At 36.4% G+C, this 16,469-nt stretch overlaps 1 protein-coding gene across 4 annotated transcripts in view; it reads left to right on the forward strand.

Annotated features, from left to right (window-relative positions):
- The window catches only part of HYCC2 (hyccin PI4KA lipid kinase complex subunit 2), a 56,807-nt gene that overhangs the window by 26,292 nt on the left and 14,046 nt on the right, over window positions 1–16,469 (forward strand). For all 4 annotated transcript variants that reach the window (XM_080620653.1, XM_080620655.1, XM_080620654.1 and 1 more), the window contains exons 5-11: window positions 3,948–4,127; window positions 6,169–6,249; window positions 6,898–7,013; window positions 7,775–7,870; window positions 9,598–9,714; window positions 10,410–10,497; window positions 15,830–15,989. In XM_080620653.1, coding sequence (XP_080476779.1) covers window positions 3,948–4,127; window positions 6,169–6,249; window positions 6,898–7,013; window positions 7,775–7,870; window positions 9,598–9,714; window positions 10,410–10,497; window positions 15,830–15,989 — 838 coding nt within the window. The remainder of the gene's footprint in view (window positions 1–3,947; window positions 4,128–6,168; window positions 6,250–6,897; window positions 7,014–7,774; window positions 7,871–9,597; window positions 9,715–10,409; window positions 10,498–15,829; window positions 15,990–16,469) is intronic.

The raw sequence follows: 16,469 nt of genomic DNA on the forward strand, positions 1-16,469 counted from the left end.
AAAATATGCTTTATAGGGCATTTTTGTTAGAAGGAGAACTGATTACTTATGAACATAAAACTTATGGGTAGACTATTCTAAAAATGTACTTGCTGGATTCTTGAACTTGTTGGACAAGTAATTTCTTTAGTACAACTTAATCATAAAGTTGACCCATTTTTTACAATTTTCTGGGAGGGACAAACCTGAATTTTTCTGCAGTCACACAATTCTATTTTAAGACCAATATTATTAATTTAACGTGAAATCAGAATGCTTAGGAACCAAAACATGTGACCAAGGTGTTTGTCTTTTTTGACAGCTGTCTACCAGTATGAGAGCTGTCAAATGAAAGCAAGCGTGCAGTCACGTTTAGTACAATTGTTACAGTTAACATTTTAGGAAATTCCCTGACTTTCTTGAATATGGAGAAGATACTGACTGAAACAGAAAGTTACATAAAGAGTAGAGAGTGATCTTGCTCATAAACAGCTTATTTAGCTGAAAATGTATTGATTTTTTGCATAAGATTTGAATTTTAAAGTACTTTTGAAGTACTGGGTGTTGGCTTTTTTTCAGGTATTTTAAATTTTTGGAGTTGCTTTATGATTGTAGATATAAATGCTGTATGGATTTTAAGTTAATAAAGTACTGTAATTTAAGCATTTAATATTCATGTGAGGCTATTTAAATATAACTAGGAAAACTTAGTCTTGAAACAAAATGGGATCACTTTTGCAATGCCAAGCACTCCCCTGACACCGTACTATTCAAATAATAACTAATTTCACCCATTATGTTATAGTTACACCTAAAATGAGCACATTATTTTCTACCACTGTTGAATTCATCAGAAAGGCAAGCATTTAAAGTGTTTGTTGTGCGTTTTATAACACATTATATTTAACTTCAAGAGATGGCTCTTAAAATATGGCAAACTTGCAAATAAAGCCAAACTAAAGCTATTCATCAGGGATATGGTTGTAAGAGATATTTTACTTAGGATTCGTTGGCTGACTGCTGTGCTACTACTCAGTTTCCTTTGACTTTGGACTGAAAGATCTCTGTGGTTAAAGTGTGTGCTAGTTCATGTATACACCCAGTACTGGTAACAGAAGCTCCATTTCCTCTGTTTATCCAGTGTCTTCTCGATATTTATATTCAGAGAAAATTAATTGGAAGAGGCTGGTTCTCTGAAAAGCTAGGTAACTAGGATGCAAGGAAAATATTTGTTCTTTCTTACAGTGCCAAGTTTTGTGTTTCCAGGTGGGAGATGATCACACTGTACTTTGATAAGAAAAACTTGGATGTTTGTGCCTTTGAAAATATTTCCATTGTAGCATTTTTATGATGGCAGCTTTTTCTTGTGGACTTAAGGCTCTGAACGTACCAAAAGTGCTATAGTAGTTGCTACAATCAACTTTCAGGTTTTCATCTAAGTAATCTGCAGTTGTTAAACCTTCTGCACAACTAATGTGACTACTATGAGAAATGAGGAGTATTTACATGCTTGCAGCACCAGTGACTGGATATTGCTTGTATCTTTCTAGGGAGCATGGTTTTGCTTAACAGGCTATTTTTATTAAAAAATTTATAAAATCTTTGTTTGAAAGAGTGTAGAATAAACTTAGTAACTGCTCTGGTTGGGTCTCATCTGACTTTTAAAAAAGTAAATTATTCTCTTCCACTGTTTTTAATGGCTAATTTCAAAAGGAAACAGCTTTGGGCTGCTGTCATATCTAATCTAATAGAAGCACCATTTATAGCAATGCTGCTGTGTATATATCTGGTTTCTGGTAATATTTGTTTAGCTTTTCTTGCACCTGTTATCTCCTTGCAAATATTTTTTGTATCTATTATTTCCATAGATTTCTACTACTTTAAACTAGCTTCTTGCTTGTATTTTCTTTAAAAGAAAACCTACAAATGCATTCAGTGATCGCTGAATTATTCATTAACCTTTTGGGTTTGGTTTTTTTTTTTTTTTTTTTTTATTTGAACATCTAAAATGTGCTGGGCCTTTCATAGAAGAAAGATAGAGTTCTGTCTCTGAGGATTTGAACATTTACTGTAACAGATGATTTTAATAGTATCACTTCTAGATAGGGATTTCTACTAAGTAAATATTAAGAAAGAATATACTTACGCATCTCTTGAATGTAAAGTGTTACATAGGTATGAAATGCTGGAATAAATAGACTAGATAAAATAATACACGCTCAACTTGATAGAGAAAGCCCTAACATAATTTTACTAAAATGAATGCAATAAAAAATTTATGGGCTTCTAATTTCATCTAGATCCCAAAACAAAAATTAAGTGGAGAGGTATTTTACATAGATGGCTTGTAAAAAATTTTGTGCTCCAGATGACTGGACTTCTCTCATTCTGTATCAACATTGTCAGTGTCAGCTTTCTTCCCTCCCTCTCATGTGTGTTTCCCTTTGCTTCAGTTGTAAAAGCAGGCTTCTAGCTAAGAGTAACTAGGCTGTTAATCAGAAGCCTTGTTACACAAGGTACTTATACCCAGAGCCTTGTATAATAAGAGATTTGTCTGAGAGCAAAGTTTTATTCTATGTAGATGTCATGTTATGGCTTATGTAATCAGTGGTTTAAAAATGGCATGCTTCACTGACGAGAATACTGTGTGTTAGAAACAGACCTAATGCATTCACCTTTTCCTGGGTGATGCTCTGTTAAGGCAGCTATTTTGATAGAAAATTCTGTCAAATTGATGTTTCGTATGTGTAATATGCGAGAGTAAAATATGTAAGTCTAAATACATGTATGTGAAGTTGAACAGTCATACAGATTTACGGCATTGCATGTATACCAAACATTGAAACTAATCATCTGTAGAAAAAGTCTGTCCTTCTGCTGATAGCAAGGGACTTATTCAAAGTGTTTTTTATTGAGGGGATGGACGGTTCACAACAAACCGCAGAAGTACATCTTCATACAGCATAACAGAAGAGTGACAGTGAATTCTACAGGAAATTCTGGTTACTAAGATTTTGATGAATAGACAAATTAGGGAAAGAACATTGCTCTAAAAAATTATGTATGTAATTTAATTTTAAGATCAACATGGTAAGGCGCTGGAATGGGTTGCTCAAAGAAGTGATTAATACTCTATCCCTGGCGATGTTCAAGGCCAGGTTGGACAGAGCCTTGGGTGACACGGTCTACTGTGTGGTGTCCCTGCCTGTGGCAGAAGGTTTTGGAACTAGATGATCTTGAGGTCCTTTCCAACCCTAACTATTCTATGATTCTGTATATGTATATGACAGCTGCATAAAGCATGTATGGTTATAAAGAACACTTAGTTGAGATTCTGGCCTCTATTTTCTATGTAGTTAGTAAAGCATTAACATAGATGCTTTAGGTTACATGGATGCCTCCTTCCTTCTGAATGTTGAATTCCCTCCCCTCCCCCCCCCCCCCCCTTAAGTTTTATGGATGCTTAACTAATAGTTCATCATTATAGACTTACAATAGCAGGAATTTTCTTGTGCTTATATCATACTGACTTGATAAGGGTGTTATTTGATTCTTGTACTGAAACCAGCTAATCTTTAACCTTTGTACTTTTAGGAACATTGCAACAGCACCATGAAAGTTTTGTGGTGCTCATAGTTCAAGCCACGTGTCTGTCACATGTCTTAAATTAGTACATGTATGCAAAGTTAAGTCTCATACTGAGGACTAATGTTCTCAAAGCACAAGATTGTAGTGTTTGTAGTAAGACCACATTTCCCAGTACTGCATACCAGTGCCTCTTGGGTCTGTCCTTACAGATTTTCTTTAAAGGAATGCAGATATCATTTTTGTTCATTCACTTGTTATCAAGGAGCATCTTTTTTACTGGCAGCGGTAGCTGTATGATGTAGCCCCTATATTTGCTGTTTCATTCTCACTTGTTAGAGAAGCCTAACAGTAAAGTCATTAGCCTTCTTGCCTTTCCGCAGCTCCTGGAGCCTGTTTGCCACCAGCTGTTTGAACTGTATCGTAGTTCTGAAGTTCGGCTCAAGAGATTCACACTGCAGTTTTTGCCAGAATTGATCTGGGTATATCTGCGTCTTACTGCCAGCAGGGATAGGCAGAGTAATGGTTGCATTGAAGCACTGCTGCTTGGCATTTACAACTTGGTAAGTGAGATGAGTGGGAATGCGTGAGGCAAACTTTGATCTGAGGTTTTGCGTCATTGACCACTAGGAATAAAGTAAATTAGTGAAACTATATGTTTGAAATTATAATACGCTTACATGAAAGCATGTTTAAACTGGAGAAAAGCAATGTAATGAAGGTTTAGTAAGAACATGTTTGCAAAGGGGGTTTTTTGTTATTTTTTATGGTAATCTTTTGGGGACAGACATTTTAACTAGAAAGGATCATCATCTCGTGGGCTTTATAGATCTTTCTTATACTTCTGTTTGTAAGGAAATTAAGTAGCCCTCTAATGTGGAAAAATACAGCTTTCTATGGAGATGATCATCAGGCCAATATGCTTGGTCAATCTTCACGTGCCACTTCCCTCCATCCCCCCTCTTACTCTGAATATGTCTTTTTAAGCATAATTTGAAGCTGAAACTACTCTGCATGCTAGCGCTTAGGTGCATGTGTGTGTACATTTGAGGTAGATAGTTGTCTTGAGTGGAACAAGTAAGTTATATTAAGAATAAGTAAATGTAACTGTAGGTGATAACATTTGGCTGTTAAATGTAATTTTTTATATCCTTACCTTAGCCTGGAAATGTTTATTGTTATAATGTTATGAGACTGTTAGATAAATTTAGGAATACTGCCAGGATAGGCATTCTCTAATGGGATTTTCTGTGTTCCAGGGCTTAAAAACATACTATACTGAAACATTGCTCTTCTCTCTACTAGGAAGGGTTTCCTCCCTAGGGCACTCCTAGTAAACCCCTCCTTTAAACTGTGTTTTATGTTTCTACATACCATGAGACACAGAACAGTCAAACTGTGATTCTTAACAATTTTTTTTTATGTGTCTATAGATCAGCTCTAACTGGAAGATCCAGTTAACTTAGATTTATTCAGATAGGAAAAAATAGTGGTAACTGCTTGCTGATTGTTTTAGTACTGTTTGCTGGGTTGAAGTAGCACGTTTATCAGCCCTTTTCTCAGAGGTCCTTTTGCAGTTCCTATTAAAGTCCTGTTGGTGATTCATATTTTTGAAAGACAGTAATTTCTTGATTCTCTTGAGATTCAGGAAGAAAAAGACTTCAAAATCAGCAGTGGCTCCCACTGCTTTGTTTTTTTTATTTTTTTTCCTGAAGTTGTTGGTATTTTCCTGCACATACGCTGGGACTGAAAGAGGGAAGTTATTTTCTTAATACTTAGAAAGTGGAAGACAAGGATAAATCTTTTGGGTTCTGTTAAATTCTATCAGCTGTCCTCCCATTGTGATCCTTAAAGCCTGCTACAAGTACTGTGCTACCTTGGACTAAGTTTTCACATAAACTGGAATGACTACAGCTCATTGTTTGGAAATTTGCTGTACAAAATGAAAAGGCAGGATTTTAGACTCCTTTTTGGAATAGTCTTATGTAATTGCTCTTAGTATGTTTGCTCTAAAAACTGCTGGGTTTGCTTATCTAGTAGCCTAGCAACTAGAAAATCTGACCAGTTTTGAAAGCCTTTTGAGAAAACATTCTGTGTATTTCTTATGGACAGAATGCCTGAAGAAACTTTGCCAGTCCCCTTGATTTCACCTTTTGTCTGTGACGCATTTATTATGAGGTACTCCCATTGTCAGCAAGTGATTCATCAGCCCTCATTTGCCTGTATCCACTGGGCTTAAAGTTTATCCTTGCTCTACTATCCAATTCTATTCTAAATAAATATTATAATGTAAAGGTAGTCTAGGAAAGCTTGTTCTTTTTTGGTTTTGATGAAGTCACGCTGGTCAAGGAGCAGTGCTGGTTTTATTAGGTGTTGCAGACTGATTCTGCAAAACAGTCTGTGATAGAGGTCTTTCTCACTTATAAAATGTATATGTAAATTTGCTTGTATTCTGCAAGTGTTCATAGACCTTGGGTGTGTATTAAGAGTCTTACTAGATCAGTACACCTATCTTACTTGTTAAATGCTTTCTAAGAGTTGAAAATTATTCCAAGTCCTAGTTCCTTACTTCTGTTTGGCTTTTGGTTTTGTTTTTTAATGCAGGAAATTGCTGACAAAGATGGAAACAACAAAGTTTTATCTTTCACCATCCCTTCACTATCTAAACCCTCAATATATCATGAGGTAAGAGAGCTGCTGTAGTAAATTAGAATTGGATCTATTAGAGGAATGAAAACTGGATCCATTTGATGCAACAGGCCGTTTTAGATGCATCTTGTTGCAGTAAGTTTTCAATGTCAGTAGCTTGCAATTAGTGTAATCTAATTCAGTAGCATTAGTAGAAGAAAAGGAATGTAAATGTTGAAGAATCTCTGTTGACAGTGCTCATTTTGAACAGATTTTAGTTGTGTTTAGTTTAGTGTTTAGTTGCAACTGTTTTTTTGCCTCTTATATGTTAGTATAAAAGTAGTCTTCCTTCTTCTAAGTCCTTAATACAAGTTTGAACTTGGAGTCCTGTTTTTTTCTTTCTCTACTGTTTCTATATGAGAGGTCTATGCTCAATGACAAATTTACTATAAATGGATATGTAAGAATCAAAGTTGAAAATTGCTCTCACCTGCTCTATTGCTGTAAGCATGGAAGCTGTTTCTAATAATGAAATCAGGTAATGTTTTTAGATATACTGTATTCTGGAATAATCTTAATTTTTAAAGGTCACAAGACAAATGGGTCTTTTGGCTTGGGTGTTTAGAAGTTTAATGCTTTTGGGGGCCTTTTACTTATGACTTGATTTCTCCCTTCTCCCATCCTTCTCCCTTTACCTACTACTAGCCCTCTACTATTGGATCCATGGCTTTAACTGAAGGAGCTCTATGTCAGCATGATCTCATCAGGGTAGTTTACAGTGATCTTCATCCTCAAAGAGAAACCTTCACAGCACAGAACCGGTAGGTGGGTGTGTTCTGACATTAGAGGTCCTTCACTGGGCAGACAACAAGTCCTTAAACATGAAGACCAGATACGTTATCTGCTCAGTCCTTTTCTAAGTGTTAAGTACTTGGAAATAAATCTAAGGAACAGTCCTAGTAATCTTGAGGTACAGTATTTTTATTGTTTATTCTAACCGTCTATGTTTTTCTACTAGTTAATTTAAAAGAGAGTAACTTCCCTGTTTTTTTTGTGTCTGCCAGGAATATCTTTGCTTTATGTCTGCAAACTCAAATTTTCCTGGACGTATAACAAAATTCAGCTTTGGCTCTGAGGCTATGACTGCTTTTTCCACAGGAAAAGGGGGATGGAGAGATGTGGATAGACAGAACTTGCCCTGCTGTTGTATGACTGCCAGCTGTACTTTTGTCTAAAGCCAGCTGTGGGAAAACCAATAAAATAATTTTGAATGCATTGCAGACTTGTTCAACTCTACTTTGTTCAGATATTATGCTATATGCCATTTCCTCCATAGCTCCTGCATATGCTAATGGTTTTCAGTAACAGTAATTTTTAAGAGTTTAATACTGAACCAACCTTTAATAGCCTGTTTCAAGTTAGTGAATTATAATGAAAGAGGATTTCAAGGTTTGTGTGTTTACTTCTGACACTTTTTCCTGTGGGATATTTTTTGAGACTAAGTTGTACAATTTTTGTGTTAAATTCTGATGAAGTATTAAGAAATCAAACCGTGCAAGATTTTGCTCTTGTCTCTTTTCAGATTTGAGGTGCTGAGCTTTCTTATGCTGTGCTACAATTCTGCTATTGTCTATATGCCTGCCTCTTCTTACCAGTCACTCTGTAGGATGGGTTCCAGGTGAGACACTTGCCTTTGAAATAATTGTTTGCAGGGCGCATCTAGACTGCTAAATATTCATCCAGCAAAAAAAGAGTTAATTTTTGTTGCATTTAATAATGTGAAATATTTAACTCTTGGTCAGTCTTGCAACTTAACAATAAATTTGAAGCTGTGCTTGCATTTGCATACAGATAAAACATATGGAGCATCTTACTGCTGCGTGGCCTTTCACTCTAGTTATGTAACTTTGTTATTTGTAAAGGAAAAAAAAATGCAGTTTTGGGGAAAGTTATTTGAAGCAACTCAAGCTGATTTTCATTTTTTGGATTTAAATAGCTTTCAACCATTTTTCAATATGATCAGCTTAAAAACAATGTGAGGAATACCACCCATTTCTTCTGTTGTTTCCCAAATACTAGTCTCTTGCTTCTGAGGAATATTCAGAATGCCTGTATGGTATTCTGGGTTTTAGTGGTTTGTTTGGGGTTTTGTGTGTGGTGGTTTTCCTTTTTTCTTTTTTTTCTTTGATAACAACATTCCACTTCCTAGAGAATTCAGTACTGATTTCTCAAACTCTTATACATGCCCTTTATATAACCTTCTACTTGAATAGTCTTAGAAGCATCTGGTTGGCAAAGATCCCTGCTTTTTGTTCTGAAAAAAGCTCAATTATATCTGATATTCTCATGTGCCTGTTTTTACCAGCATTTTTTACTAAAATTAGATAACTTCTCCCTCCTGCTACCCCCAAACAGAAGAATCTCTTGAAATGTTTTTTGATTTAGCTGGTTTGTTTCAGCACAGTACTGCCATGAAAGAAAAGCGTTACATGCAGTTGGGTTTTTTTATCAAGAAGGATCAGACTAGTTTCTAACAAAGTACATTCTGTAGTAACACACATATCCAGTTAAGATTATAGTCTGTTTTCTTTCCTGTGATTTCTGACGGGAATGAGTGAATTTTGGTATGCTTCCATCATTTTGAGTTGAGGCTACACTAAATTTGCCAAATATGTTGAGTTTTCCTGCATCTGAAAATTAGGTCCCCTCCTTGGGTAGAGAAGAGAGACAACGTTTTATAGGCTTGGGATTTCTTTTGTTGTTGTTTTTGAAGCAGTGCAGCAGTTGTTATGTATTAGTTGGCATGTGTTGCTTCTGTGATGAAGATTCAGATATTAAGTTACGAATAAATTATTCTGTTTTTTACAGAGACTCAGTGCTATCCAGTATATGGGAAGGCAGGTCTTTTTTCAAGAGTCAGAAGTAGTTTTTTAGAAGGCAGCTGAGAGCAGTTCTCAACGCAGTATCAAGAATGCAGTATCAAGAATACAGTATCTCTGTTATCCAGCTTTAGGTAACAGGTGATTGCATATTGGCATCACAATTTAGATGGGAGATGACATATATCTCTTGTGTACCACTGAAATCTTTCCTTTAAAGAAAGTTGGGTTTGGCTACTGAGTTTTTGGGAGAGTCTCCTGCTTGGTGGCTGGCATCTTTCCACCCTCATTCCTTAGAAGCTGGTATGATTTGAAGAAAACAGATGGAGTTAGTGGCTAGATGAGAGTAACACTGAATTACCAACACACTACATCTCAAGGCACTGTTGCAAAACTGCTTTAATTGTTGGGAGGGCAACATAGGAATGTTCTGTGTTGTGTACTTACATTTTGAAAAATTAACTAAAATCTCTATGATGTCGTCTTTGTGGGGTTAACATTTTGTTACAATGGTGTGTTTTTTCAGGCTGTGTGTGAGTGGATTTCCACGGCAGCATGAGAAACGCTGGAAAGAACACTGTAGTAGAGTGGTGTTAGACCCTGACTTCATGGTGCAGCTGCTCACAGGTGTTTATTATGCCATGTAAGTGGATGGGGGTTTTGTATGAAGAGAAGTGTCTGGTTTCATTTGAATTAAAAGTTAAATGCTATTTGGTTTATGATTAGGAAAAAAGACCCTATTAAACTCACAGTGCAAGTTTATAACTCAATGTATTTCCCATTACTTGCTTACTCAGTCAGCTGATAATTTGAATGTGTCTGTCAGCACTGAATTAGATGATGCGGGCCAGCAGTAGGTGCTCAAGAGAGTTAGGCTTCTGGCTTCATCTTTTCTCAAGTTTCTGTTACTACCAGACACCTTCTGTTCACAAGTGTAATGAGCTTGAATGCCAAGATAACCTGATGAAGTGTAGACCTCTTGAATGTCAGTAGTTTCTAAGGTAGCAAAATCCATTTCTGGTGGAAATTCAGTTCCGCTAAGTAGCGTTAACCTTCACATCTTGACCCCATTTATTTTATTTTTTTTTTATTCTTTAAGTTTGTCCTGATTATGGCATCAGCTTGGTCTTTCTTGGAGGTGACAGGGAACAGCTTTTTTGTTATACCAACAAAATTAATAAAAGATCTTTTATCTGTCCTTTTAAAAGAAGTGCAGGGATTGGGGTATACATACAGTTGATGAACTTTCTACATGAGCAAGTAATTGATGTGCTGCATTTTGGCAGAAAAAAAGACAAGTTTGAGTTCATAAGATAAATAGCTTTCTTTACTTTTTAGATATAATGGTCAGTGGGATCTTGGCCAGGAGGTATTGGAGGACATAATTTACAGAGCACAGCTTGAACTCTACTCACAGCCTCTGCTGGTAAGAAGCAATGCATTTCAATTTATGGCCATGGTAAAGAGGAGTAAGGATGTGTTTCTGAAGTGGATTGGTAATGAAAGTATTTGTGGTCATTTACTGCAGTCCCAAATACAAGTGGTTGTTAACAGCTGGTGTTTTCAATGTAGCTATTTATACCATGATTTTTCTGCTTGAGTAATAAGCTAGGGTGTTGGGATCTCCTAGGACTCACTGATGCTGAAAGCTAGGATTTTCTAATGTATTACAGTGGGATCAAAATGTATGTTGTTTTGGCATAAGCTACCAATGAGAAATTCAAAGAAGCTTAACCAAACGGTTGTATGCCATAGGACACTGGTTACAAAAAGGTGTTTTCTTTGCTTCTGGACCTTCACCAGGGGCTGAGAATATGCTGTGTGGGTTAACTAGTAATACAGTAAAAAAAGCAAAAGCAGGATAGGTCTTAATCTTTACCTTCTTTGGAGGAGCAGAAATAGAATGGAGTTCATCTAATTGATTGGGGTTTTGTCAGTTTCCACTATACTTGCTGTTCTGATCCTAAAAAGAAATGAAATGGGGGAAGAGGTGAAACTGGGCTGGATGCAGGTGAATGTGATTTGGAAGGATGAGAAAGTTGACAGGAGGAATGGAGAGATTTCTTTTTTTGCCAGGTGTAGAAATGAAGAGCAAAATAAGAGGGAAAGTTAAGCAGAATAAAGTAAAATAGAGTATTGCCTCGGTTGCTGCATCAGAATTGTGATTAGAAGACTTCAGTGCTCGTCAGAAATAACGGCAGTAAAATTTTACTGCTTTTACATAACTAAGAAAGGAGTGGATTGGGAAAAGTCTTTTAATGTGGCCATCTGAGATGCCTCTCTTCTGCAATAAATTGCATAAAATTATTCTCTTGATGAGTTAATATTGGCTGTAAAATGTATCTGCAGGCTTTCTGCCACTGCTGCATTTTAAATGCTTGGTATCCATTGAATTATTACAGTAATGGAAATGACTCATCACTCCATCAGACTGAAAGTTTTAATTTAAATATTGAACCTGCTGAATTGGGCCACCCAATCGAACCACTACATTTAAAAGGTGTGTAGGAGGAACTGGAACTTGATGATATGACAATTTTCAGACCTCATTGTTCATTTCTAAGCAGTTTGTCCTTAGAGATTACTTCTAATTGTAAGAATCTTCTAGAATGTCTTTAAGTTTTTACAAAGCTATTGCCTCTCTATCCATTACCTGGTGTTGGTGATGTCATGACATCAATTTTTCCCTCTTCCCCAGTTACCAGGTTTTTCATGCATCCATGTGCACGCACATCTGTGGGGTTTTCTGCTTAATACTCCAATCATTGCCTTGCTTCCTATCTTTTTATTGCAATTTTTTAAAAGCAGCTTTAAGAGATTGTCAGTTTTATAAAAATGCATGTCCTTGGCCTCATGCTATATATTCAAGGGATTTGATGTTTTCAAAGGTTGGAGTCCTTTCACCTCAGTGCATTCTCCAGGAGATGTGTAAAATTAGCAGCATTATAAAATTTTGTATGTTAAACATTGAACTATGGGCACCAAATAGAATATTATCTGTGCAGCTTCCCAGGTAAGTTTCCAGTTCAGCCTCTGCCTAGGATTTCCTAACAGCAGCAAATTCTTTGAAGTCCATTTAATATTCAGGCAAATCCCTACATTAGGATTATTTTTAGGTATCTATGCTGAAGCTGATTGTATAATTGTATATAATAAATGGGAATACCGTTAGTCATTATTGCAGTGAGAACCGTCACAGCCTCTGTGTTTGGGTATGTCTCTTGGAGAAAGATTTTTGACAATATACTGTATCTATACTCTTTATTTAAATAGTTTTAGGTTTGTGGAATAAAAAAAAAAACCCAACAAAAAACGAAACAGGTGCTGAAATAGCATCAGGAAGCTATGAAATATCTGTAATGGAGTTAAAAAGCTATAATGTAAGAGTAGTCTTCTTTCACTGTTACCCAGAGGTGCACTAAAAAGGGCAGAAAGTAATACTTTTCCCAAGAAAAGTATTTGTTTTTCCCAAGAAAAAGCCTTTCCCTTGTATTGCTGTTAATCATCACTGGTTATTGGTTTCATAGGCATTGGGCATCCTAATCACCAAAACTCAATAGTACTACCAAGCTTGCTTGGACCTGGGGACTAGCTCAGTTCCAGTCAATCTTTTCCTCTGAAAGCAAGATTTCTGCACTTGTTTCAGATGGAAATCTCCATCTTCAGTGCAGAGACACACAGGTTTTCTTAGCCTGGTACACATGAAGCATGGTCAGCAAGTCCCTGTTGTGACAGAACCTTTATCTAATGTTATTTTATTGAGGTGCTTACTGTTTTTGTTGGATGTGGTTTTCATTAGAGCTCCTTTCTGATAGGCAGGGGTGGATGTCTGGCCTGAAACCAGCCCTCTTTTGTCATCAATGCTTGCAGACTTGGCTTGCCAAGTCTGAATTGTGGTGTGTGTTTGTTTTCCTACCTTTCAGTGCTGGATTAGACAGAGTGAGCAAGTTGTTACCACATCCTGAAGGAAAACAGTTTTGGTTTTTTCTGTCACAGAAGAGCCATGACTCATTCAAACTGGTTTAGATTGTTCTACTGTTGTTTTATCTCTGCATGGTTCTTCTCAGTCCCCAGAAGTACAATTTGTAAAAGGTTCAACAAGCAGAAGTACTGTCACTTTTCTGATCCTGTTGCAGAAGCTTTTTGCTACTAACTTGTAGATTTTAATTCTGCCTATTGAGAAGGTTACCTGTTGAAAAGAGGGTGTAACTCTAGTGAGTAGAAGATGGGAAGGCAAATCAGTATATACTGTTGATCTATTGTGGTTCAGTAAAGCAGAAATGAGTTTCTGAAGTCTTTAATGTGGTCTAGGATAGGGTGAACGCAGTTTGTACCAGTTCAAGAGGATGGCATGGAAAAAGGCCCATGTGTGAATAGAAAAGCAGTTCACAAACAGATGTTGAGGCTGAGAAAATATGCTAGCAAAAGGCAAATTAGTGTTGGACAAGTGGAAGGCAGAATGATAAGGAGCATTTCTGTGATGATGGCAATAATCTTTTGTGCTGGTTAGAAGTCAGGAAGGCAGTGGAGGAGATGTTTAATGGTTAGTTACAGCATCACAAGAGCATGTGGAGATCAAAATCAGGTATCTGGCTGCCATTCCAGCTCACAGGAAGTGAAAAGTCTTTGATTTAGTTCATATTGTGCAATGTGTGGTTTTTGCTGTTTGAAACAGTTTAATTTCTTCTCATGGTTGATGAGTGGTTTGCCTGTTACAACTTGTAGGAAAGACACTTTTACTTTATTATAATGTGAATAAACATCTTTAATTTATGGCATGCGTGCGATATGCATTGGTACAGTCTTTTTATCAAATGTTAGAGATCTTCACAACACAAATTTCTGCCAATAGGATCTGTTCTAGTGGTTTAGTACATTTCCCAGTTTGTGTTTTTGCAAGTGCTAATGAAAAATGACTTAATTAGTTAATCAGATTTGGTATATGTAGGCTTTGGGAGTTCAGAGAATTTATTGGATGTCCTTAACGTTTCCAAGGCCTCTCCAGCCTCAGAGTATTGGCAAAACAGTGATGATGTTTAAAAGTGTATTAATTCTGTTACTAGGTTGATGGAAACACATACAAATGTTGCTTACAGCATAAAACTAGGAAATGCCTAGTTGTAATAACATGCTAAACAGTGGATAATACTTCATCAGCTACCCATAAATTTTTAAACAATTAAAAAAATGTGTGTTCTAAGAAAAAGAACATAGTCTAAAAGGAAGAAAAATGTATGTATGCATTGTCAGAAAAATGGAATATTTTGCAAAGTGCATTTTCTAAAGGAGATTGTATCTCGCTTACATTGACAGAACAGACAAATCTATAGTTTTATCTGCATCTTAAAATACGGTTTACATGCCTTGAGCTAACAAGTAGACTACATGGATTTAAGACATGTAGACCACATGTATTTAAATAAATGTGTTTCTCTTGCCATATAGCGAACTCTGTTTTCTGAAGTTGCAAAATCAATTTTTTTCTTTTTTGGGGGGGTGATACAAGAGAAAATCTATTAGGAGACAGCATAAAGTTGCTTTTCATACTGCTTGTAAGCTGTAGTGGAGAGAATAGCCTGCCCAAATTACAGTGGGAGCTGTTGCTAGGTAGGATTTTATAGAGATTAGCAAGTTGCATTTTCCATAGTTGTTTTATTTTTAGTCTAGATGTCTCAGACACTCTTATTTTATATACTGTCTTCATTAGAGGGGGAGTAAAGAACATGTAGGAAGTCAGATGCCTGTGAAACGTGAGATCTATGAATGATATTAATGTGATGTTAAGCTTTTAAAATGTGTCTAATACATCCACGCAGCAATAGAAGTATAAAGTCAATAAGATTTTGGAAAAACAAGGTGGTTTCACTTTTTTTTAGGTTCTAAATCCTACTTTGTCTGCAGCAACTTCATTATTGTTGGATACTGCACATACCATAGAGACCCGGCTTGCTTTCAAGAGCTGGTGCATAAGTTCACTTTTTGAACAATTTACTTGTAAACGAGGAAACTTAAAGTTGCTTTTTCATTTTCTTAGAGTAAAATTTTGATCCCACACTGGCATTTTATGGAAGATTTAAAGTAGTAGTTTAAACATGGGAGCCAAAAGAGTCATTTGTCCTTCTCAAAGCTGCAAAACAAAACCTCTGACGTTATAATAGCCTGTTACAATAAAAATTCGATCTAATAGAGCTGAATACATTTTAATGATTTGATGCTCATTGCTTAGGTTGAAATCTATTTATTTATTTATTTGAATTTTGCAAATACCTGCAGTCTAATCCCCTTGGTTAGTTTTTTTTTTTTGCAGCGGGAATATGGGGTAAGGGAGTGGAAAATGGCCCTGTCCCCCCGTCATGCACAAGGCCATATGTTGTTTGCATTGGCTTGACCTGTGACTTAATTTTATGACATTCCTGTCATAAAACATAAGTGTTATTTTCCTTGTCATTTTGCAATCTCTTTTGGATGGAGACCATCCTAGATAGGTTGTTACTTCTGTCAACACAGATGGCAAATGTGGAATGAAATAAACCACCTCAAAGAAAATTCAGCTATATTTTTGGGAATAGGTTTATGATGAGCTTTTCAACATAATTATCCATTGTGATTGAACCTTGGGGATGAGGCCATTCATCTGAGGGGATCTGGCATAATTAACAATTCTTGGTTGTTTCCCTTTTAGTATCCAAAAAGAAATCTAATATTGCAATTAGTGCAATCAAGAACAGTAGTAGTACAGAATTTTACTTTTATCTTAGGTTGCAAATGCCATGAAGAACTCACTGCCCTTTGATGCTCCTGACACATCTCAGGAAGGCCAGAAGGTACTGAAAGTAGAAGTTACTCCAACAGTGCCGAGGATTTCTCGGACTGCTATTACAACAGCTTCTATCCGTCGTCATCGCTGGAGAAGAGAAGGTGAGCTCTCTCTGCCAAGAGCAAATACTGTAGCATACTGTATCCATCATCATCACTGTAATCTGGCTTCTTTGGATGTTTGCAGAACAGTTGGTTGGGGTTTTTTGTTTGTTTTTGAAAAGCAATACTCCATAACAATGTATAGTATTTTACATCTTCAGAGCACTGCATGAACATGAACATCTGGGGTGTTTGTTTTGTTTATTGATTTGGTGATAACCGATGAGGTAGGTGAGAAAATGGAGAAGCTGGAAAATGTTAAATAAGGCTTCTTTTTTTCTCCATGTAACACAGCATAAAATTGTAGGGTAGAGTTTGGCTTAGAATTTGAGTTCTTTCCTTAATCCACACTAAAACTCAAATGCCTCCCATCATAAATACTTCAGGGAATGAATAGTATTATCCAGACCTTGATAGGGTTCCAGCTACCTAAAGCTACTGAAGGCAGTGGGAGAGGGAAAAGCTGAACATCACAATCCT

Source organism: Psittacula echo (assembly GCF_963264785.1).
Source record: "Psittacula echo genome assembly, chromosome: 6".
Lineage (NCBI taxonomy): Eukaryota > Metazoa > Chordata > Aves > Psittaciformes > Psittacidae > Psittacula > Psittacula echo.